Source organism: Seriola aureovittata, chromosome 1 (assembly GCF_021018895.1).
Source record: "Seriola aureovittata isolate HTS-2021-v1 ecotype China chromosome 1, ASM2101889v1, whole genome shotgun sequence".
In the NCBI taxonomy this organism is placed as follows: domain Eukaryota; kingdom Metazoa; phylum Chordata; class Actinopteri; order Carangiformes; family Carangidae; genus Seriola; species Seriola aureovittata.
The window spans coordinates 19,868,400-19,891,647 of record NC_079364.1 but is presented as its reverse complement, the minus strand read 5'-3'; the positions used below and the strand labels follow the sequence as shown (position 1 = coordinate 19,891,647).

Below are 23,248 nucleotides of genomic sequence, written 5' to 3'. Positions count from 1 at the left end.
AAGCGAGGGATGGAAGGTTAAAAAGGGAGGAAGAGGGAAAAAAAGAAAATGGACGAGGGAAATGAAGGAGTGTAAAGGAGAGAGGAGAAGTAAACACAGAGAAGAGGAAAGCGAGGAAGGAGGAGGAAACGCCAGAGGGGTGGTCGAGAGAGGTGGAAGACTAAGAATAGAGAAAACAACAGAAAACAGGATGAGAGGGGAGAGAGTGGAGAAAAGAGACTAAGTGAATTTAGAAGAAGGGAAAGGGAGGACAGAGGAGTTAAGAACAGTTTGAGTCCAGAGTCGGTAGTCTTGCCTCAGCCACAGGAAACTCAGTCTGCTGCCCAACAGATCAGCTTTGTGTGTGTGTGTGTGTGTGTGTGTGTGTGTGTGTGTGTGTGTGTGTGTGTGTGTGTGTGTGTGTGTGTGTGTGTGTGTGTGTGTGTGTGTGTGTGTGTGTGTGTGTGTGTGTGTGTGTGTGTGTGTGTGTGTGTGTGTGTGTGTGTAGGTCTGGGCGTGGTCCCTCCAGCAGCAGGGAGACAGACAGTCAAACCCCCTTTCCAGGCCTCCTCCCTGAGATTGGCTCAGGCCTCTTTCCTCTCTGGTGGCTGTCATTCAACAGGCTGTCTACTCTACTTTGTCTCACACTATGTCTCTGCGTCTTATCTAAATTTTCTGAGGCTTTCCTCCAGCTGAAGTCATCAAACCAGGCACCCATTTGTGTGACCCAGATGCACCAGTGGGATTTGATTGAAACCCTTGCGGTGTCCAGTGGTGGCCACAGCGGGCAGCACCTACACTGATCCTATGGGGACCACAAAACCACTTCGATAAACTTTATCCCAGGCAAACAGCCACTTTGCAGCAGAGTCTCATTCTCTCATTCTACACTTAGCTCTGGACAGGCAAAAATGGTGATACATATAGTATGTGTCATGGGTGTTGTGTTGGTAATGTGTTATGATATTTAACATATTAAAAGTTAACATTTTACAACCAACGTCATCACAGATGAGATTTAAGAGCGTATGTGTTGAATATTGACATCAAACTACCATGTATAACTGACTCTACCTGACTGTTGACACATTAACTGATACAATAGCTTTTTTAATGTGCTATTGTGTCATGGCTTTTCTTGCTTTTTAGCCAAACTGGTGCTGTGGGTCTGGGGATGGCAACATCAGCCTCTCACCATCACCAACAACTGATGGATGGATTGGCGTGAAACTTGGTTCAGACATTCATGTTCCTCTCAGGGTAAATTGTAAAAACTTTTCATCTGACACCATCATCAGTTCAAAAATGTAATTTGTCTAATACTATGTTTATGATCAAATACTTGCAAAACTGACATCCCTGCCAGCCTTGGCTGTACTGTGTTTATAGCTAATTAGCATACTAAGACATGACACTAAGAGGGTAAACACGGAAAACATTACACCTGCTGAACATCATTATGTTAACATTGTCATTGTGAGCATGCTTACATTAGCATTTATCCCAAATCACCACTTTGCATCACAGAGCCACTCACATGACTGGAGACTGTCAGTTAGTATATGATGTTTATCCAATCCAATTATAGTATTTTGGGAGAAAATGTAATTAGCTCAACTACAACGCCACTTGTTGAGCAAACTGCAGACAAACCAGCTGTTACAGAAGCCAATATATAGTATATATAGTGTATAGTCGATAACTTATGTTCTACTAAATTAACAAGTACCCTCAGATTATGGTGTTGTTGTAATTGGTGTTTTATTTTCTTATAAAAAGGGTCACCTTCAGGGACACAGAAGGAAAGTTAAAAGAATTTTATTACAAATAAATCTTGGAGCTCTTTTTTTTTATGAAGATATTTATGCAATGAGGCATATTTGAAGTTGAACTGTTGTTGCATTCAGATAGAGGAGCAAAGAAGAAAGCCTGTTTGTTGTCTTGGTTGTGTGTGTGTGTGTGTGTGTGTGTGTGTGTGTGTGTGTGTGTGTTGTGTGTGTGTGTGTGTGTGTGTGTGTGTGTGTGTGTGTGTATATGTATACACAGACAAAGAAAGAATCTTGGCGACAGAGATGGCTCTGTTATTTTGTACTTGTTTTAGTCGATTTTACAGAGGCATGCACCAAAGTGACACAGGCATCCAAAAATACACAGAGCCATAGTGACCAAATATAACCCTTGTGTATTTACAGCAGAGTCTATAAATATAAACTGCTTTCTTTAGCTGAGGCCAAAACACAGGGAACAACTCCCTGACTGCAGTAGGCCTATGTGTGTGAGTGTGTGTGTGAGTAACCAATCATAGCGTGCTCCAGACTACTGCCTAATAGCATGTAGTTAGTGGAACTGGACAGAGAGAAGGGAGGTGATTAAAAAAAGGAAGAGAGTCATGGAAAAGGAGGGAAAACTGAACAAATACCAACCAAAAAGAGAGAGGCGTTTAGCTTCACTCATTCAGCTTTGTTCTTGAGGTTTATAATCAAAAACTGATGACACTATCAGACACAACTAAACATGCAACAATAAAGATACAGCTACAGATATTATTGGTTGGTTTTGTTTTTCTTTAGACTCCATTCAGTTCACACTGGCCATGAAGCAACTTCTTCCCACTGCCACTCTGATATCCACAGGTGTTTCGTCATGGCAGCAAAAATACAAAAATACATACATATTATGATATTTTACGTTTTTTTCTGTTTTAAAAAGGGGAGTCGTCTTATTTGAACATTAGACGATTGTGTGTTGACAGCATCGGATATTCTTTTTAATGTAGAGAGTACAAGTGTAAGTACGGTTGTTTACAGTAGCCAGTCTGTCAGTGTCTGAGTGTGTCTGAGTGTTTGGTTTGCCCAGTTCAACCTGCAGAAGATTCTGAAGACATCTAATGTGTTAATTATACAAACGATGCCCACCAGCACCTCTAAAGCTCACCAATCAGCGAGTTGTATCTGTTTTTTTTTTTTTATCAGTGCACATTGTTTAATCTCCCTCCACTGTATTTTCCAGTTTGCTTGTGGAGTGCTGGCAATGGTGGAAGAAACACTCAGAGCCATTACTTTAGTATAAATACAATTATGTAAAAACACTCAAATTCCCAAAAATCCTACTCATGTTAAAGTACAGAAGTACAATCAACAATATGAAGTAAAGGGTTCTAATTCAGAAATCTTGCCTTAACGCAGAGTTGTGAGGTTTTTATACAACAGCAAAAGACTAAAGTGTGGCCTCGCTCCCCAGCACCATGTCAACATCAGCACTCACAGCTACTGTGTTTGCCTCCAGTGGTGAGCAGGGGCTTTCTGTCTACTCCCTCCTCTCCTCCCAATCATCTCCCTCCTCCCTTTTCTCATCCTCCTTTATCTCTTTTCACCTCCATCCATCCCTTCCTCGCTCCTTTGCCTTTCGCATATCTCCGTCTCTCCCCTCCAAAGCCCCCCCCCCCCTCCTTTCCTCTCTCTGTCTGTCCTTGAATGAATGCTCTCTGACTAGTGGAACATATGCTGCTGGTTGTTCAATACCCTCCCTCTGAGCGGGGGCGCATCCATGCGTGTGTGTGTGTGTGTGTGGGTGTGTGCGTGTGTGTGAATGAGACAGAGAGTGTCGTTAGTGTGTGTTTGTGTGTCTGTCCTTGGGTGAATGTGTGTGTGTGTGTGTGTGTGTGTGTGTGTGTGTGTGTGTTCATTGAAACATATGCCTCCTGTTGCACATCGGCCATCTGTTCCCTGAATGGACTGATGGAGTGCTGCTGTAACCATGGCAATAGGCCATTCTGTCAAATAGCCCGTCAAACAACCCCTGGCTCTGTGTGTGTGTGTGTGTGTTTGTGTGTATGTGATCTTGTGTGTGTGTTTGTATGTGTTTATGTTTAGGAATTGACTGGCAGAGTGGAGGAATTCCCACATGTTGATGAAATGAGGTTGACCTTCCAAGGCGACCTGCTCCTACGTTCTCCTTTGGTCTCCATTGAAACTGATTTTTTTTTTATACTGTAGCTGACTGAGGACATTGTCACCAGGAGACCTGGTAACCCAGCCAGACCATTTACAAACCAAGAAGAAAACATTGTACCGTTTAATCAATGGACAATAAGCAGTGTTTAGGGTTTGAAGGGAGTTGAGGAGAAAAAAAGATTAAATTGGGGACTTGAAACTTGAAATTGTTTCTTTTCTTCTCTGTTTGGATTTATTTTAATTTGAACTTTACACAAGGAGTAATAAAGTAGTTGAAAATGTGTTGCTTGTTAGTTTCACATCCTTTCTAAGTGTTTTTTCTTGATGCGTGCCTCCTGTAGTCCTTACAGAACATTTGCTGTGCTTTGTTTTGTTTGTTTCTGTGTTTTCTTTTTTTCAACCTGTGCAGAAAACTTTTCCAATATTTATTAGTCTTCAAGAAGCCTGAGAAACTATTTCCTTCACTCATTTATTTTAATTCTTTTGGATATTTAAATAGAGTTAAGAACCATTTACAACATCCTATAAAATAAGATAATAAAATGTATTTATAATTCACATTAACACACACACACACACACACACACACACACACACACACACAGATAGAGACACACACTCAAACAGCAGCAGGGCAACAGTGAAAATGAATATTGAGTTTCAACTGTCTCTAACCACTGGCCTATTCATCTGCACCCTCAGTCAGACCATTCAGCAGCCCCACCCTCACACACACACACACACACACACGCACACACACACATACATACTGGCCCCACCTACCCACTACACACACACACCCTGCTCCACCCAGTGCAGTGGTCTGCTGGCCATATGTCAGCCCATCTCCTCTGAGACACCTCTCGTGGGACCCCCACTTCTTTTGTAAAATGTGTGTGTGTGTGTGTGTGTGTGTTCTCTAATGTGCTCCCTATCTCCTTATTATCCCCCATCTCTCTCCACTGTATTCAGTAAAATTAAAACAAAGTGTGTTAGTCCAGCTGAAAACATAATATCTGTGTTTCAGTATTTTTCAATTCTGATCTCAGAATTCAGAAGTAACGGTAGTAAATGTGCTTTAATTTCAACCTGCTGAAACCAGTGACGGGTCCCTGTGGCTTGTTTGCCTGCGGGGCATCATAGTGATACTGATTAACTGAGATGTTGAATTCAGAATTTGGATTTCAGTAAGTTTTAATAGTGGCATCTGTCTGTGTTTATATCTTCCTGACTGAAGACACATTAATGTGAACACAAAAACAACCGATACTTCCACCGATACTCACAAAGTTAAGCACAGCAGTGTGGTCTGGTCCCAAATGACCTATTCTCAGATAGTGGGACAAATCTCTTGATGATGGCAAAAGTGGTACAACTTATGACTTCATACATTTGCTCAAAATCTTACATATAACCTAGAACCTAGGAATTTACGAACCTGACAATTTTAACAAGTACCTTTGAACAACTACTGTATTTTTGTTGATATTATTTTACTTTATGTTTAAAGGATACAGCTGGAATTACTCTATATTTTTAGTATTGTTGGTCCATCTATCTTTTTGGCCTCTGTCTCTGTGGCCCTCAGCTGGGTTCAGTAGTTTTTAGCAAATGTAACTCAAACAGGAGGAAAATTAGCATTTGTTGGGAACCAGTTTAAGAGCGGCTTGATCCACAATTGTTGCTCTATTGTGTATTTACAGCAGTGGGACGGTGTGTGTTGGACTGACTTACAGGTCACCATAAAATGAAAAGTAAATTAGGCACATTCAGAGCTACTGGCTACTGTAAACACCAATCAATATCTGCAACAAATCCTCCTTTGTCTTTTAACTGGAAGGACATAAACATGCAGAATTAAATAGCACTGCAATCTGTTCCACTGGACTTTTAAATATTAGATATTATATTAAATGTTTCTCTAACAAACCTTTTAAATCAACTTTTTATCTTCATAAATGGATTAAGTTTATCCCAAATCACCATTGTGCTGCTTATAAATATAGTTTTTGTTTCAGTCAGAGGTTTTACTACATGTTGGAGTTAGGAAGTAAAATTAATCTTTGTTTGACAAATGTTATTCCAAAGTGTCAATTTAAATTAAATGTTTTTAAATATATCACTCCACAATAAGAATGAACTTTGGTCTCTGTGCCAGTAGCATTAAACTTAAACTACCCACTCATAACCTGTGTAGTAACATTCAAACATGCAGAATTTGAAGGTAATGTCAGTGTGAAGTAAAGAAAACACACAGGGACGCCCCTCGAGAACAACAGCAGAGGACTAACTGGAGCGTTCTGCTTGTTTGGCAGCTGAATCTCATTCCATGTTGTGGTGTTTTGTGTTTGAGCCCAAATTATGATCTTGGTTTAATGTCAACCACGTAAAATCTTTCCGATTTTGATGGTCTCTCACCACTGTCTCCACTATCTAGTAACTCAGACATGCCTTCAATATACTATTACACTTTCCATAGGTCAAACCTCTGTTGCTATTAGTGTTAATGCTGATTGGTTGTCATTGAGAAGAGCGCTCTCGTGTTTTCCTGGTCCCACAAAGACAAGAGACAATTGTTTGCTGATTCCTTTGACTGAATACAGTGAAAAAGACTGAACTGACTGTCTCCCTTCACTTGTCAACAGCAGAAAAAAACAAATAGATATTTTTTAAATTATTACATGTCATGACATGTCTATGCCTGTGTGCTTTATAGGCTGTTGTGTGTTTGTTTATTGCAGTTAACAGAAAATCTCTTGGTTTAGGAGGATAATTCTCAAAAGACAAGGCTAATTTTAGGGTTAAGCATTCAAGGATCAGTTCACCAAAACAGAGCTGAAATAAATACTATGTTTATTAATCAGCAGAAAATTAATCTGTGACAATTTTAGATATTAATTTTAGTAATTTCCAAGCAAAAATGAAAAACTTTATGCTGGTACCAGCTTTTCAAATGTGAGAATTTGATGATTTTCTTTGTCATTTATCACTGTACACTTAATGTCTTTGGCTTTTGGTCTGTTGTGTGGATAAAGCAAGACATTTGAAAATGTCGCTTGTTTTTCGTTTCGTTTCAATGATATCTTAAAAATCTCAGATGCAACATTTCTTTAATCCACAGACTTCAATCTCAACCATAGGGACTATTTCTTAGAATATAGTTCATGTAAAATTTCCCCAGAAAAAAAATCATGACATGTTCAATTTTACCCATAATAACCCATACACATGATGGCCAGTGATATGAAAACGAGATCCAAGTTTTAATAAAATAAAAATGATCTGAAATGAATGGTGACCGCAGCCTCTCCACAGTTTCACTGCACAATGTCCCACTAATATGATGGTGAAGCTTCTGCTTTCTGTTTCTTGGCTCAGACTTGAGCCATTGTAGAGTTACCTCTGTTGACAGATAAAGAAAAACATGCAAGCAGACACAACAAACACAGTATATCTCTGTGTATGTGGGGGGTGTAATATTGTGCAACAATAAGAAATATTCAGCAAACACAGCATTACTGACCACAGTACTGTCAACTAGTTCTGGTTAACCAAGACATCTCTCTGCATTCTGCATGTAAGCATGCAAACTATAGTTGTGTAGCACATCTGGTTGTGTATGTTCATGAGTGTTTCAGTGTCGCCCCAAACCACTCTCCAACTTTGCTGTTTATCTTTTTCTCTTTATCTCTTGATGTCTTTCTTTGTTTTGTTTTCTCTTCTTTGAGATCAGTCGTGCCACTTTCTCTTTTTGTCTTTCTCCTCATCCTCATCCTCTTTCTACTTTTATCTTTCTCTTCTGTCTGTATTAAGCAGATGTGTGCAGGGTTTAAAGGAATTTGGTGCAGTTACACAATCTGTGCAGAGACATCTATCCTCCTTCCCTTCAACGATAAATATTCATGTCTTTGGTTCTGCTTAGAGCAAAGCGGTTTGGATAATTTATTCTCCACTGGGTCAAGAACGGCATGTTTGTCTGTGTGTACCTGTCTGTAGATATTATTGGGTGACTGAACCCACAAGATCTTTAACACACACATGTTATAACCCTGCGTGTACACACACACACACACACAGACACACACACACACACACACACACACACACACACACACACACACACACAGTGCAGTCTGATCGTAATCCTTTACACATTTTAATTTTAGCTCAGTGGTTCTACCTGTTTACTTTGTTTTGGTGAAATTCTTTAAACAGAGAGCCACAGTGTGCGTGCAGTGTGAGTTGACACAGTGAGTGCTCCCATCTGCAGCTATTTTGTGTTCATCCTAATGATGAAAAAAACATTCATTGTTTTGTCTCTTACTGTGAGACAGTCATTTTCACAGATGTCTGTGGGTTTTTTGCTCCCACAATTGTATTTTTCATAATGTATGCGAGTGAGTAAGAGTGGTGGGTAGTGTCTTTTGGCCATGGTGGAAAAACCTCTCAAATCTATATCTGCATGTAGAAAAATCTGAATGAAATTGTAAAATTTAGCATTGTACTGATAGTATCAGTATCAAAAGTAAAAGTCATTTGAAATCATCAGCGCTTTAACATGTAGTAAGAATTTATTAGATATTAAAAGTAGGTTTATCCAAAGCCAGTTATTGGTGAGCTTATTGTATGATTTGCATGTGAATCTGTATCCTGCAAAGACACCCATAACTGTTAGTGTCAGATAAATGATACAGAGTAAAATGTAGGCTACTGTATTTAAGATATCCTGGAATAAAATATATAAGTCCCACAAGTGGAAATATTCTTGTAAAGTGCCAGTAAAACTTTTACTTTTCCACATCTGTTCTCTGGTTTAGTAGCAGAGTTTCCCTCCCACCTTGCCCGAATCACCAATTAAAGGAATAGTTGCTCATTTTCTCAGAGAGAGTTAGATAAGATTGATACCACCCTGGTGCCTGCAGTTCGTAAGTAATGTATGTATCTACAACCAGCAGCCATTTAGCTCAGCATGTCTTCTGGAAACAAGGGGAAACCACTAGCCTGGTCCCGTCAATGGGAGCAAAAAAGTAAAAAGGCAAATGTTGTTTTTTTACACTTAAGTTTTTATACGACTTCAACTAACAAGATATAATATAATCATTGAGTTTTAGATGTGCAGGTAAGTAGATGTTTGTTACCTTTGGACAAAGCCAGGCTAGCTGTTTCCCTATGTTTCCAGTCTAAGCTAACAGACTATTGGCTGTAGTCGCATGACATGAAAGTAGAGTCAGTCCTTTCCGCTTTGGCAAGACATATTTCCCAAAATGGTAAACTGTTCTGTTAACAATTGCATCCAACATATTTCTTAACTCTGGTTTCAACACAACAACAAAACCCTGTTTCCACGAGTGAATTACTTCAGTGCACATCGATGTCCATTTCATTCATTCAAATAATCAGAGTCTGTATTGGTATTAATCTCATGACTCACCACCAGACCTTTACATTTTCATTTACTTTGTTAGTATTGTAAACATGTTTAATTTTGTTTTCATACACCCTACAAGATCAGAGGAAAAGCATCACACATGGATTTGGTTTTGATGTGGATACTCCCTTTAACTAGATCATCAGTTGGATGCTCCTGCCGTCCCCCCTGCTGCTGGAAACTACCGTGCCTGTTCCACTCCTCAATGGCATTCTTGTGTTAATGCATGAATCATGACACTTTGACTGTGCTTCTCTTTCTTCCTTTCCCTCGCTCTCATTCATATCTTTCTCCCTTTCCCTCTCTCTCACTCTCTGTCTCTCAGTAACGGTTTAACCCTCCACAGATGACTTGCTTTTGGGACTTCCTCTGAAGTGCTGATGGGTCACACGCATGACGACCAGGTTAACAAGCAGGCAGGTTCGGGAGGTTGGGGATAGAGGGTCATGGTCAAAGGTCAGGATAACAGGGAAATCCCAGAGCTCAATGCAGGGACACTCCTCCACCTCCTGTGGGATGATTACTTCAGAAATCTGCTTTGATGTGCAGCTCGTCTTGAGCCCTTTTTCTTCAACAGGTGACAAAAAACTTTTGTTACATATTCTGCTTTCTTGTCACTATTTTATGCCTTCTAGTCTTTGCTATAAACTGTTAGCTCTGTTAGTATTGGTTAATTTAAACCCACTGTTACAGTATATATATGTGTACGTCCTGATGTATTTAGGAGAATGGTGCACCAAGGTCAGAGCCCATGATGCAGGGATGCAGCTGTTTTATCATATGACAGGAAAGACTCTGTGAAGAGTGTTCACTTTCTAATGTACACATAAAACAAGTTTCTATTTATTGTAGATTTTTGTGTTGCTAGAATGAAGTAAAATGCTGCAACTAAAAATGATGCAAAAGAACATCCATTACAAAATACACAACCCATCGTCATAGATTTTTGTTTTGTGTTTTCTTTCCACGCACGTCATCTCTGCGCTCTAATACAAGCTGAGGAGATATGAGATTCAGTAGTGACCTTCTGTTGGTTCGTCTGTACATGTGTGATTTTTACATTAATATTAAAATGTTTCTATAAATTATATCTGAAAAATTCCACTGTCTGAGCAGCAGTGCCGTCCGCTTCCTGTCCACATGTCAGCAGTATGACTTGTTTGAAGTGAACACGGTAGTCACTCATGCAAGCTGGAAAACATAACAAAGATATTAAATTTAATTAGTCATTAATCACAAGTTCCCCTTAAATTGACTGTGAAAATGCACTGGAGAAAGAATGGAAAAGCAGCAGTTTAAATGACAATTTAAAGCCCGTCACACCACGGTGGCGTCTTCCTCTGTGTAAATCACAGTCATGGCTGTAAATGCCTGAATGGAAACTCTTTGATCACTGTGAAAAAAATGAGAGAGAGAGAGAGAGAGAGAGGGAGAGAGAGGGGGGGAGGATGTTTGCATTTCACTGGTGAGGCGCACCCCAGGTGTTGCCAGGTCATCTTTTTCCGACTGGACACATGGACACCTTTGGGTGAATTTAGAAATCTTTTTAACGCTTTACGAACAGTTTGAGTCAAAGAGTTGACACACTGAACAAACCTGGTCGCAAACTCGTCATCCTAGCAGCACAAACATGTCAAATTGATTTTTATTTGGAAAAATACTTCTGTAATATGTAATATGACTGCCCTCAACACACACACACAAACTCATTACATACTGTCTCTGTGTGGTGGGGGTGTAGCTGCCGATAGCTGATAGCTCTTCAGCAGGTACATGTCACCTCATCCTGCTCTTTGATAAGCACAGACACTTCCCTTTAGCATGGAACTGACAAACACACACACACACACACACACACATTTTTATAAAAGAAGTGGCAGTCCCATGAGAGGTGGGTCAGAGGAGATGGGCTGACATGACCAGCGGACCACTGCACTGAGTGGAGAAGGGTTGACCTCTGTGGCTGTGTCATAACTAACCTGGCAAATTTAAAAAAAAAAATGCATTACTTTGTTTGTCAGTGTAACAGCGCAGAAATTACTGCTCACCTTGGTGAACAGGTAGCATTTGATCAAGTCATTCATTTGATGTCAGAAACAGAAAAAAATACCTCAAGGTGTCAGCTCTGCTGTACTGACACAATATAAGTGAGTGAGAAAGGAAAATGGACCGCAGAAGACCCAGAGACAAGTAGTGGTGCTGTGTCTGAACTCAAAGTTTTCAAAAACTTTTCCTATGTGTGCAAAAGAGAAAGTATGTGTTTAAAGGAGATAGAGTGAACGAGAGGGTCAAAATGACTCACTATAGTCTCACCTAGAGGATGAGTAAGATGATCGGCAAAGCACAAGAAAGGAAGAAAGAAATCTCACAGAAGCCTTAAATAGTACAAATGAGTCTCTCTCTCTTTAGCATGTATTCGTCAAAAGGAACAGGATGTGTGTGTGTGTGTGTGTGTGTGTGTGTGTGTGTGTGTGTGTGTGTGTGTGTGTGTGTGTGTGTGTGTGTGTGTGTGTGTGTGTGTGTGTGTGTGCAAGCAAGCGAGCAAGAGAGTTTACAGGATCAGCACATTGGCAGTATAGAGCTTTGTCATTCCCCTGCTGTTTCAGCAGTTTACCTGCCTCCCCAGCTTCTGACCTATTCCAAGATTTCCACATCAGTATCACACATTCAGTAGTGGTTGTAATGTCAGTGTTCGAACAAGCCACATGTCACTTTGGCCAATTGTAGTGCTGAAAACATGTGAGATGGTCCACTTCAGAGAATCATCGAGTGTGATGGTGCACACAGCAGCAACCCTACTGGGATTCTGCTGCCATTAAGTGTGTGTGTGTGTGTGTGTGTGTGAGTGAGAGAGTGTGTGATCAAACCTGTCACGCAAACAAGGTTCCGCAGTGGATTGGAAAAATTTTTCGAACAACAGTAAAAGGATGTGAGAGTAAACCACACGGCTGAAAACAGTCACATTTCTCCTACATCACTGCAAAAGGATCATTTAATATGTCAGCATGTTTGTGAGGAAAAGTCACATTTCTACAGCAGGACTCCAGTTTGAGAAAATAATGGCTGTCATGACAGCGGAGCGATCATTCCAGTGGTTTCTTATGTTTAAGCCCATTAGCCATATAACTCTCATGCAGTTTTCCAAAGCATACCATAAGTTTCAGGCTGATTTCCTATCTTTTTGAAGATATTGGAAACCTGCCTAGCAAGGGAAATACATCACAGAGGGTATTTTGTCCTGTTTATTTATTTCTATTAATTTATTTGTAAAAGTTACAATATTGTGGCGAGGTGATGCACTTCTCGCCGGTGCATTTAAGGATTCAAGATATGCGAGTGTATGAGTCAAATACACACTGTAGCTTTTTAATTCAAGAAGGGGCCAAATTCATGTTATCCTTGTAAACAGCAAATATCAAACGTGTATGGTTTTTTGTATTTCGTGTTTTTTTCGTTGACTACATTGTTTCTGCAATGCAGCCATCGAATTTCACATGTTGGAGCTTCCATGAATGCTTCACAACTGCATTACCAAGTGTTTCAGCTAAGGTGAAATAGAATAAAAGAAAGTCGCTTACCTCAAGAAAGTTTCACTGCCCCGCAGACTGACCTTCGCACACGAATGAAAGGAAAATAGTGGTTGCAGATGTAAGGATGTATGATGCGCTTTGGAAAATGGTTAGCAGTCATGTGAGGTATAATTAAATGGGCTAAAACGTGCAAAGTCACCGCTATGGCCATAGATCTCAGTTTGACTGTGTGTGTGTGTGTGTGTGTGTGTGTGTGTGTGTGTGTGTGTGTGTGTGTGTGTGTGTGTATGCTAGTGTGTGTGTATTAGGTTACTAACAGGATCATCTCCTACCGTCAATGAGGTGTGAACCCCAGACTTCTCACGCCCCTACCAGCACTGCCACTACCCCCTTTACACCAGCCCAGGTGTCAAAGCCCCCACTGAGGTGACACTTATCACTGGTCTGGGAAAGAGCTGCTCTGCAACAACACACACACACACACACACACACGCACACAAACACTCAGATACCAGAGGACAACTTGGGTTGGAAAATGTCTCTCCCTCTCACCAGATATTAAATCTATAGATTATCAGGTCTGGACAAGAATGATAAAATGACTGAGTGTGGCAACTGTGTGAGCAGCACTGGTTCAAGAACTGTCTTTTAGGTTTCCCAACTGTCTCAGCTCTGTCTATTAAACTGTCCATTCAAAGATATTGCCTCTGTACTATTCACTGATCTACATTATCAAGCACACTAGCTGGCTCAGCATGTTGGGCCTCATCTTACATATTAACACAGACACACACTCACTCCCAGATTTATCTACGACTACCTGACTGGTGTCTGTTTTTAGGCTGTGTATCTTGCTCTGTTCTCCCTCCTCCTTTCCTCTGAAGATAAATATGTCACTCGCACTACAGAAGATGTGTGTGTGTGTGGCTGAGAGAGAAAGTGTGTGTGTGCCGACAATTTGGGATGTTGAGTCACCCACTGTAGGGCAGATAACTCAGCAGACAGATAAACACATCAGCATTAAGAACCCAAAACTATTCATTTTGACCAAGATTATGGCAGAATGAATTACAACACACTTATCAGAGTAGTACTTTGTTATTATGAACTCAGTGGAAACCTTTACAGGTTCACTGTGCAACAGAATACCTCAACAGGACAAACATGCAAGGAAAAGAGTACACAATATAAACAGATGTGGAGGACAGTAGCCAAATGGTTTCAGAAGTGACCTTGTGACCAGAGGGTCAGTGGTTCAAATTCCTGGACTGCCTGGTGGGGAAAGTGGCTGAAAAACTGTCATCAAGATGGTATGAAACAAGGTTTCCAATACTCAGTCGCTGCAGTGGATCTGTTCACTCAGTGTCCTCAGTGTGGTTTATGCTGTACTTGGCAGCTGCCAGATGTTACAAACAGTCTTTCTGTGACAGTCCTCACTAAGACTGTATGTCACTGAGAAGTTAATTAAACAACTTGATTATCAAATAGGCAAAGTGAAGAAAAGCTGACAAATGGTAGATAGCAAATAGAATTTAGAAAATTGCCAGATGGTAAAATTAAGATTCGCTAAAATAATATCTTCATATTCACTGTTAATCAAATGAATCCTTATAATGTGAAAATGTTAGCATTACTGTCAAACCCACTGATAGCTTTTCAACTCTGTGCTGCTTTTACATGATTTCTACTCGTTGTTTTGTTGAGCTGGGCTGCCTGCTTGAGTCTCTGTGGCTCCCTCCAGGTAACTGTTTGCACACGTTAGCTTGTCGCTGTGGGTTTGTTTTGGAGTCAACTTCGCGCCCTCATGACTGCAAGCTGTATCCTGTATCATCTCAGAAACACTTGCTACAACAGATGAAGCTATGTTTTCCTATTAGATAACCTCAGTTATTATATTACATTAGGATTCAGTGTGCCTCATATGAGGTCTCACATACCTTTTGAATCTCCTCCTAGTTAAACAAAAATGGTTGAATTGCTGTTTTATCCTGTGGTGCTGTACGTATATGATTCTGTCCACCTGACAAACAGAAATCTGCAGCTTTCATTTACTGAATCTGCTAAGTGGCTTTTCTGATAAACTCTCAGGCCACTGAAAGGAAAAGTTACTGCTGCAACACGTTCAGGAAGATAAAGGCTCCGCTGCTCTTTTGTGGCTCTGGACAATCCATTGATAGGCAGTCTGCCACAGTCACTGCAGGCGTCTACTGAAAATGTTCATTTATTTGTGGGTTTAGTTGGATTATACTGTTAGAAGTATAATAAAAAGTGAAAAGCAGGTTTAAGTTCTATTGGAGCAGGGATGTCTGCTTTGTCAGACTTCTTTTTGCAGAGGTTATTAACCTCTTCTGCCCTGTTGTCCCATTTTTAATTCTCAAAATTTGTGAGAGCAATGAATAAGCTCTTATTTTGTCATGACAGTATTTTAATTATACTATATTAAAACAAATCACACACATATACACATCACCAGGGATCTCCCATGATCCCGTCTGCATATAAATCATGAATAGGGTAAGCTGTGTTGAACAATGGCAGTGACTGTTTGTCTCAAGTTGTTTCTTATCAGCAATAACAACTCTCCATGTTTATCAGTAAAAAATTGAATAAAATTGATGAGTATCTCTTGTGTTGTGTATATAATCAGTGTTGCCCCTTTAAATGAAGGTGTCTTGACTTTTTGGATCCCAGTAACAACAGGTTGCCACTTCTTGTGGAACCTATGTGGGTAGTCTAGACAGTTGTGCTGTAATTGTCTGTGCAATCGCATGTGACATCCCTATGATAACAGCTGTCGTCCTCATAATTGCTATTATCCATTCTGCTGTCCCCTGTAATCTGTACTGTCCCACATGAGGAGTCTTCTAGGTGACACTTAGCCTCCAACAGAGACAAGACTTGATGTGTCACAACTTGGCAGCCTTCACATGTAAATGTTGCAGTGATGATGTAAGTATTCATCACACCTGCCTAGAGTCTGCATGTGGTTACCATTTAAAAACTATTTAAATTAGCCTTCTTTTAAATTCTGGCCTTTGATAATCATATGTTATCCGGAACCAAAAGATCCAAACACCAGTGAAATGGGCTGCATACATATCTAAATATAAATAAAACTATGGGTTAGGGCAGAAAGTGTTTACATGTTCGTCTGCATAATTGTGGTTATTTTAACACAAATGTAACTTTGCATAAAATAAGTGGTGACATCAAATCAAATCCATTCATGTTTTTCATAAGAGGGACTTTACTGACAGCAGCTTACGCATAGAATAAACCATAAAACGGCACACTCCACTCTAATGATTTATTGTGATGTTTTGGGGAGCAATTTTTCAAGGATAATTTCTTTACTTATACAAAACATACACTTAAAAAGCCATCAACCACCTGACAGCAATTATGTTAATTATGAAGTTTGTACCATAACCAGCACTTCTGGTGTGTGTTTACCACTTCCATGTTTCAGTAGCATAGATAAAAAAATATTTTTAAACCCAAAAGACACATGCAGGGAGGGAAAGAAAGAATAAAATACTATATAATCCCAAAACATTATGGACAACGAAAGCCCAATACACACAGCCACACACATATAATTTCTAGTACATTAAAAGCTCATTAAAATGATTTTTATGTATAGGATAATGATGTTTGTCCTTAATGCCATCTCATCTGTCCAGAGTCACAGAGACATTAAATGGGAGGTGAAAAGAAAAGAGCAAATGTGCCATCTAGTGTATGCAGGCAGGAAGCAAAATACACCACTGCATGAAAGTAGAGGTAGTAGCTATCATGTGCCTAAAATTTATAGATTGCTTCGCTCTATTATTACCTCACGTTATCTTCACATAGATTCTAATATTATTAATACTCAATGTTTGTGCATTTGATTTGTAGCATTTCCAGTTGTATGCGCTCATATGTGGCCATAAGGAATCTTCATTTAACCGTGGCAGTAGTCTCACCATGACTGAGTGCTGTAATTATTGCAAGCCCAAATATTTTCACCATTTGTTTTCTGTTTTCTCCAGGGTTCACTTTTAAGACTCTTTAAGACCTTTTTAATATAGAATGAAATTAAATATCTGTTTCACTTTCATACCGACTGGAGTTTGAAAGATATCAATGAAACCCAGTTGAGATGATGTGGCCTGGAATTATTTATCAAGTACATGTGTTGTGTATATAATCAGTGTTGTCCCTTTAAATTAGGATGTCTTGACTTTTTGGATCCCAGTAACAACAGGTTGCCACTTCTTGTGGAACCTATGTGGGTAGTTTAGACGGTTGTGCTGTAATTGTCTGTGCAATCGCATGTGACATCCCTATGATATGATGCTCTGTTTGAAATTTTCATTCACATCTACAAACGATAGCCTACTGAAAACCAGGGCAATAACACAACTTTTATTTTGAATATATGGAGCTCCGTACTTCCTTCTGCCAAGTTGAACCTAACGAGGAAGACGAACCTTGGTCGTCGTCTGCCGACGAAAGGACTTCGCGGTGAAGTAAAAATACACAAAACAAAATGAACACTGTCGAAAAGAAGTTAGCGGACCTGATACGTGAACACCCGAACCTGTACGACCAATCGCGGCGGGACTACAAAGACAGTCTAAAGGGGCATTTGTCGTGGAAAGAAATCGCAGGCGCCATGGAAAAGCCGGAGGAAGAGGTGAGGGTGAAATGGAAAAATCTGCGCGACAAGTTCTGTAAAGCGAAGAAGCGAATGGCCAAGAGAAACGACCCCCTGCTGGACGACGAGGAGAACCAGGTGGAGAGGCCCGTCCCGGTGCTGTACAACCAGCTGGCCTGGCTCAGCGACTATGTGAAACCCAGAGTGGAAACTGGCATGGGAGAAACAAACGAGGTGTGCGATAACCTGTCCGCCATTTGTTGATTTAAAATGTATTCCCGCCTATGGGTTTTAAAATACTAGCAGTCATTAGCTAACTACTTAGTTAGGCCTACGGACTCATCGCCACTGCTAACAATAGGTTAACTATACTTATATATGACGGAGCTGTAGACATACTCCTAGTTTTTTAACACTAACTACATTTATGTTTTTTTTCACAAGCTAAACGCACGAAACATTCACGGAGACATTCATCACAGCTGCCTCTCAGCATATCCGGGTTTAGTTTTCAAAATAAGAGCACTTGGTGGAAAACCGATTGTTAACCTTATATGGGGCAGCAAAACATGACAAACGAGTTGCAGTGCCACCATGCGTGTATCAAAGCAGAACCTCACAACTGAAGTAACCAATATCATTTTTGCCTTCATACTGGGAATACCCTCTCTTAATGGAAATCACATGTTTTTTTTAAAAATTGTATCTCTCTTTTGTGAAAAAGGACAATTGAGCAAGCATAACTGAAAACACTTGTGAGGGGGTGCAGTCTTTAAATTAGATTATTTAAGAGTTATAACATGGTATGCACTGAGCTGCACAATTTACAAAGGCAAAGTGTACTTGTTTGTGTTATGTAGTGGATAAAATATATTGTGTCTATATCATATCCTTGATATTTCTGTAGTGAAATCAGTTGTAACTTAGTAGCCAATACTGATATATTTGTGACAAGCTAATATTTGCCAATAATATCAGCCTGTAGATTAATCAGTCAAGCTCCATACAACAGTATAATACAAAATGATACAAATTTCTCTATTTTAAAAATGTATTTTAAAAATAATTCTAAATATTTTATTTTCATCTGTAGACTTGCAAGAAAGTAGAAACCCAGTCAAAGCAAACCTATTTAGTTCATAGTAGGAGGTACAGTGTAGGTTATACAAGGGACTTGGACTTTGTTTGGCTGTGATCAACAAGAGCTGTTCATTCATACCACACAGGTAGCTGGAAGTGGCGATGATGTGGAGAAACAGCGTGATAAAGATGAGAAGGAGATGCATGGTCCTCTGCCGATCGTTAGTACCAGTTTTTCTACTGCGGAGTCCTGTCCAACCAACCATCAGAAGATGGGAGGCTTTCTTAAACGTAAAAGGCAAGCAACCACAGAAACTGAGATAACATCTGCAGATGCCCTCACCAATGTCAGAGATGAAGATGAACTGTTTCTGCTCAGCCTGCTGCCGTCACTGAAGAGGCTTACCATTAAAAAAAGAATGGAGGTGCGGATGAAATTCCAACAGGTGCTTTATGCTGCAGAGTTTGAGGACTAACAGGCTCAAAAGGCAATGGAAATTTTGGTAAGTGGTAGGGGTTGATTTGCCATATTTACACTTTATGATTCATACTTGTAAATAGACTGTTTTTAGAAGTTGTTTTTTTTTTTTAGCAATTATGACTTGTTTATATTTATTTTTGGTGAACTATCCCTGTTAAAATATATCAAAATAGATAGGTGTAGCTGACCATGTATCAAGAGCTTTCTCTCTTTGTTTCAAAACAGAGAAAATGTATCTAATTTTGAATGTCGGTGATAGGTGAAATACAATGGCCCCATAATAACTGCCTCTTTTTTGAAGGTCATAGTGTTCATTCATCTCATTTTAGAGGTTGTATGTTGTGATATTGTTATATTAGATTGTATCAAAATACTGCATTATGTTTTTGATATTTTGTCCACTCACATTTATTTAATTGAACTAGGGCTCAGGCTGGGCTGGACAAAACATGTACACGTGTATCTGTTGAACTGGTAACTCAGAATAATGAAACATCAGAAATTTTGTTTGCCATCGGTTGACTGACTTTTCTAGTGAATAGTTCTTTTATATTTACAGTTAGAATACACATATGCCACAATAAAATAGTTTAACTAATTAACATAGTTCATGTTGCTGTTGCCAGATAAATCCTGATGACAGCATAGTACCATCTCTCATTACCTGGAGTTTAACAAAACTAATTTCAGTGTAACATTTTGAATGACTGCAAATATGGATTGAGTTGTTTTCTTTACTTTTAAGCTACAAAGTTGGGAAACTATTCTATCCAAAAATCATTCTGCTTGCCAACGCTTGCCAATTCATTTCAAATCATTTTTGTGGATTAGACAAAGTTCACTGACTCAGCATTGCAGCTCCTTTATCTTTCTGAAAGGATTCATCCTATTGTATACATTTTACAAATAAATATTCTCTTGCTCCTGAAAAACAGTTTTGCTTCCTATTGTTTTTCTTAGTCTATACATAAAAAAAGCACTCTGTATTCAAACCTAAGAGTCGCTGTCGCTAAAATGTGTTGGTGTTACACATTATAATCACAGTCTGTGATCCAAATGTACATGAATGATCACCCCATTCACAAATTTCTGATTACAATTTGGGACCTGCTCTTACTCCCGAATTGACTGACACAGACCCATAATAGAAAACAACAAAATCAAAACTAATTGATATTCTGTGCTGCCATTAAAGATCTGTTTACATCAGTAATGTTAAACACACTGTAGAAAACAGGAATCCATTTTCAGGTAAGAAAAGGGTCATTTTTAAAATGAGACTCTTCAGTTATACAGTATGTAGGAATGTGTGTATTATGGTTAAAAGTATTACTGATTGGGCCTTTTAAATATTTGTATTTTTATCAAGGACATAGGTTTGGTCTCAACATGGGTAGGGACGCAACAACCCCGCCATCCCTCTAAAACAATAAGATTGGCTTTTTAATGCTGTGAACCAAACGGTTTATGAACATAATATAATATCTGAGTCTGATCCAAATTTCCAGACATGAAATATATGTACATATTAAGTAAAATCATATATATAGCTTTTTTTAAATGTAACCCATATGTAATAATTTTAATAAGCCTGTTTGAATGAAGTTGCATTTTATGAGTATTTCATATATGTTATAAACGTATATCTTCATATATCCAGAGGATGTATATATGTCATAATAATATATCCTCTTATAGGTGACACATGACATCCCTCTTGATATAGGGACATCAATGTCATATATATGTCATGAGTCATCATATACTCAGGCAAAGAAAGTCATCTTATACTAAGGCATAAAAAATTCATAGTATAATGAGGCATAAAGGAAGTCATCGTGCAGTAAGTCATAAAATAACCCCATATTATATTAATGGCATGAAGACATCATAGTATAGTAAGGCATAAAAACTCCTAGTATATTAATGCATACAAATGCCATTGTATAGTAATGGAACAAAAACTTCATACTATAGTAAAGCATAAAAAGTCAGAGTATAGTAAGATATAAAAATGTCATAGTATAATAAGGCATAAAAAACGGCATTGTATAGTAATGGAATAAAAACTTTAAAGTACTGTTTGGTAAGGCATGAAAAGTCATAGAATAGTAAGGCATAGAAAAGGCATATAAACATCATAGTATAATAAAGAAAAAAAAGTTGTAAAAACATCATAGTATAGTAAGGTATTGAAAGTGGTAAAAAATATCATAATACAGTAAGGCATTGAAAGTGGTATAAACGTCATAGTATAGTATGGCATAAAAACGTCATACAAATGTCATAGTATAGTAAGGCATTAAAAGTGGTAAAAATGACATAGTATAGTAAGACATGAACAGTCATAAATATAGTAAGTCATGAAGAGTCATAAAAACATCATAGTATAATAAGGCAAAGAAAGTCATAAAAAAACCCATACTATAGTAAGGCAGAAAAACATCATAAAAACGTCATAGTATAGTAAGGCATAAAAAGTAAAAAAAAAACATCATAGTATAATAAGGAATGAAAAGTCATAAATACATCATAGTATAATAAGGTATGAAAAGTCATAAAAACATTATAGTATAATAAGGCATGAAAAGGCATAAAAATATCATAATATAGTAAGGCATGAAAAATCATAAAAATATCATAGTATAGTAAGGCATTGACAGTGGTAAAAACGTCATAGTATAGTAAGGCATGAAAAGTCATAAAAACATCATATTATATTAAGGTATAAAGAGTCATAAAAACCCTATACTATAATAAGGCATAAAAAGGTCATAGTAAAGTAAGGCATAAAAAACAATAAAAACAATGTGTAAGGCATAAAAATATCATAGTATAATAAGCCATGAAAAGTAATAAAATCATCATAGCCTAGTACAGCATTAAAAGTCATAAAAACATCATATTATATTAAGGTATAAAAAGGCATAAAAATATCATAATATAGTAAGGCATGAAAAATCATAAAAATATCATAGTATAGTAAAGCATTGACAGTGGTAAAAACGTCATAGTATAGTAAGGCATGAAAAGTCATAAAAATGACATAGTACAGTAAGGCATAAAAAGACAGAAAAATATCATAGTATAGTAAGGCATAAAAAGTATGACTATAGTAAGGCATAAAAAACGCCATTGTATAGTAATGGAATAAAAACTTCATAGTATGGTAAGGCATAAAAAGTCATAGAATAGTAAGGCATTAAAAGTCATAAAAAGGAAATAGTATGGTAAGGCATAAAGAGGCATAAAAACGTCATAGTATACTGATGTTGGCATTAGCACCTTGTGTTCCTTTTTTTCCCTCTTGTGCGCTGCTATTTTCCCCTCCCTCCTGTTTGTTTGTCTCCTTTTTGTGATCTGTGTCTGTATAAGTGTGTGTGTGTGTGTCAGCTGGTCGAGGCTTCCTGGTTCCTGCTCCCTCCAGTCTCCATACTCACCTGCTTCTCATCATAAAATCAACTCCACAACCGGCCGCAGTATAAAGGACCAGTTCAACTTACTATTCTTTACCAGATCTCCCGTTTGTACAAGTGATATTAATGCTACGGCCAAGCTCGGCTTGCTGTTTGCTCTGAGTCTTTCTGAATGTTTTGTAATCCTGTTGTTTTTGTGCTTCAGATTCATACTCCAGTCATCCTGCCATCCTGCCACACTTCTGTCTTGTCTTACCAGCTTAGATTTTGTTATCCAAATACCAAAACCTTACAAAGAAGGCATAAAAAAATCATAGTATAGTAAGGCATGAATAGATCATAGTATACAACACAAAAAATTTATAAAAATATCGAAGTATCATGAGGTATTAAAAATCATAAAAACGTCATAATGTAGTAAGTAATGTAAAGTCATGAAAACGTCATAGTATAGTAAGGCTTAAAAATGTAAAGAAAACGTCATAGTATAGTAAAGCATGAAAAAGAAAAGAAATGTCATAGTATAATGAGGCATTAAAAGTAATAAAAACGCAATTGTATATTAAGGCATAAAAAGCAAAAATAACATATTAGTATAGAAAGGCATAAAATTGTCATTAAATTGAGGCATAAAAAGTCATTAAAAAGACATAGTGTACTAAGGCATAAAAAGTTGTAAAAACCCGATACTATAGTTAGGCATAAAAACGTCATAGAATATTAAGGCATAAAAGGTCAT

At 38.3% G+C, this 23,248-nt stretch overlaps 1 protein-coding gene across 1 annotated transcript; it reads left to right on the top strand.

Annotated features, from left to right (window-relative positions):
* The first annotated feature begins 17,329 nt into the window (after nt 1-17,329).
* Nucleotides 17,330-20,027, top strand: LOC130169799 (uncharacterized). The gene is made up of 2 exons (XM_056376783.1): nt 17,330-17,766; nt 18,759-20,027. Exons 1-2 carry the CDS (start codon nt 17,425-17,427, stop codon nt 19,086-19,088), a joined length of 672 nt encoding a protein of 223 aa, XP_056232758.1. The 5' UTR covers nt 17,330-17,424; the 3' UTR covers nt 19,089-20,027.
* The last annotated feature ends 3,221 nt before the right edge of the window (nt 20,028-23,248 follow it).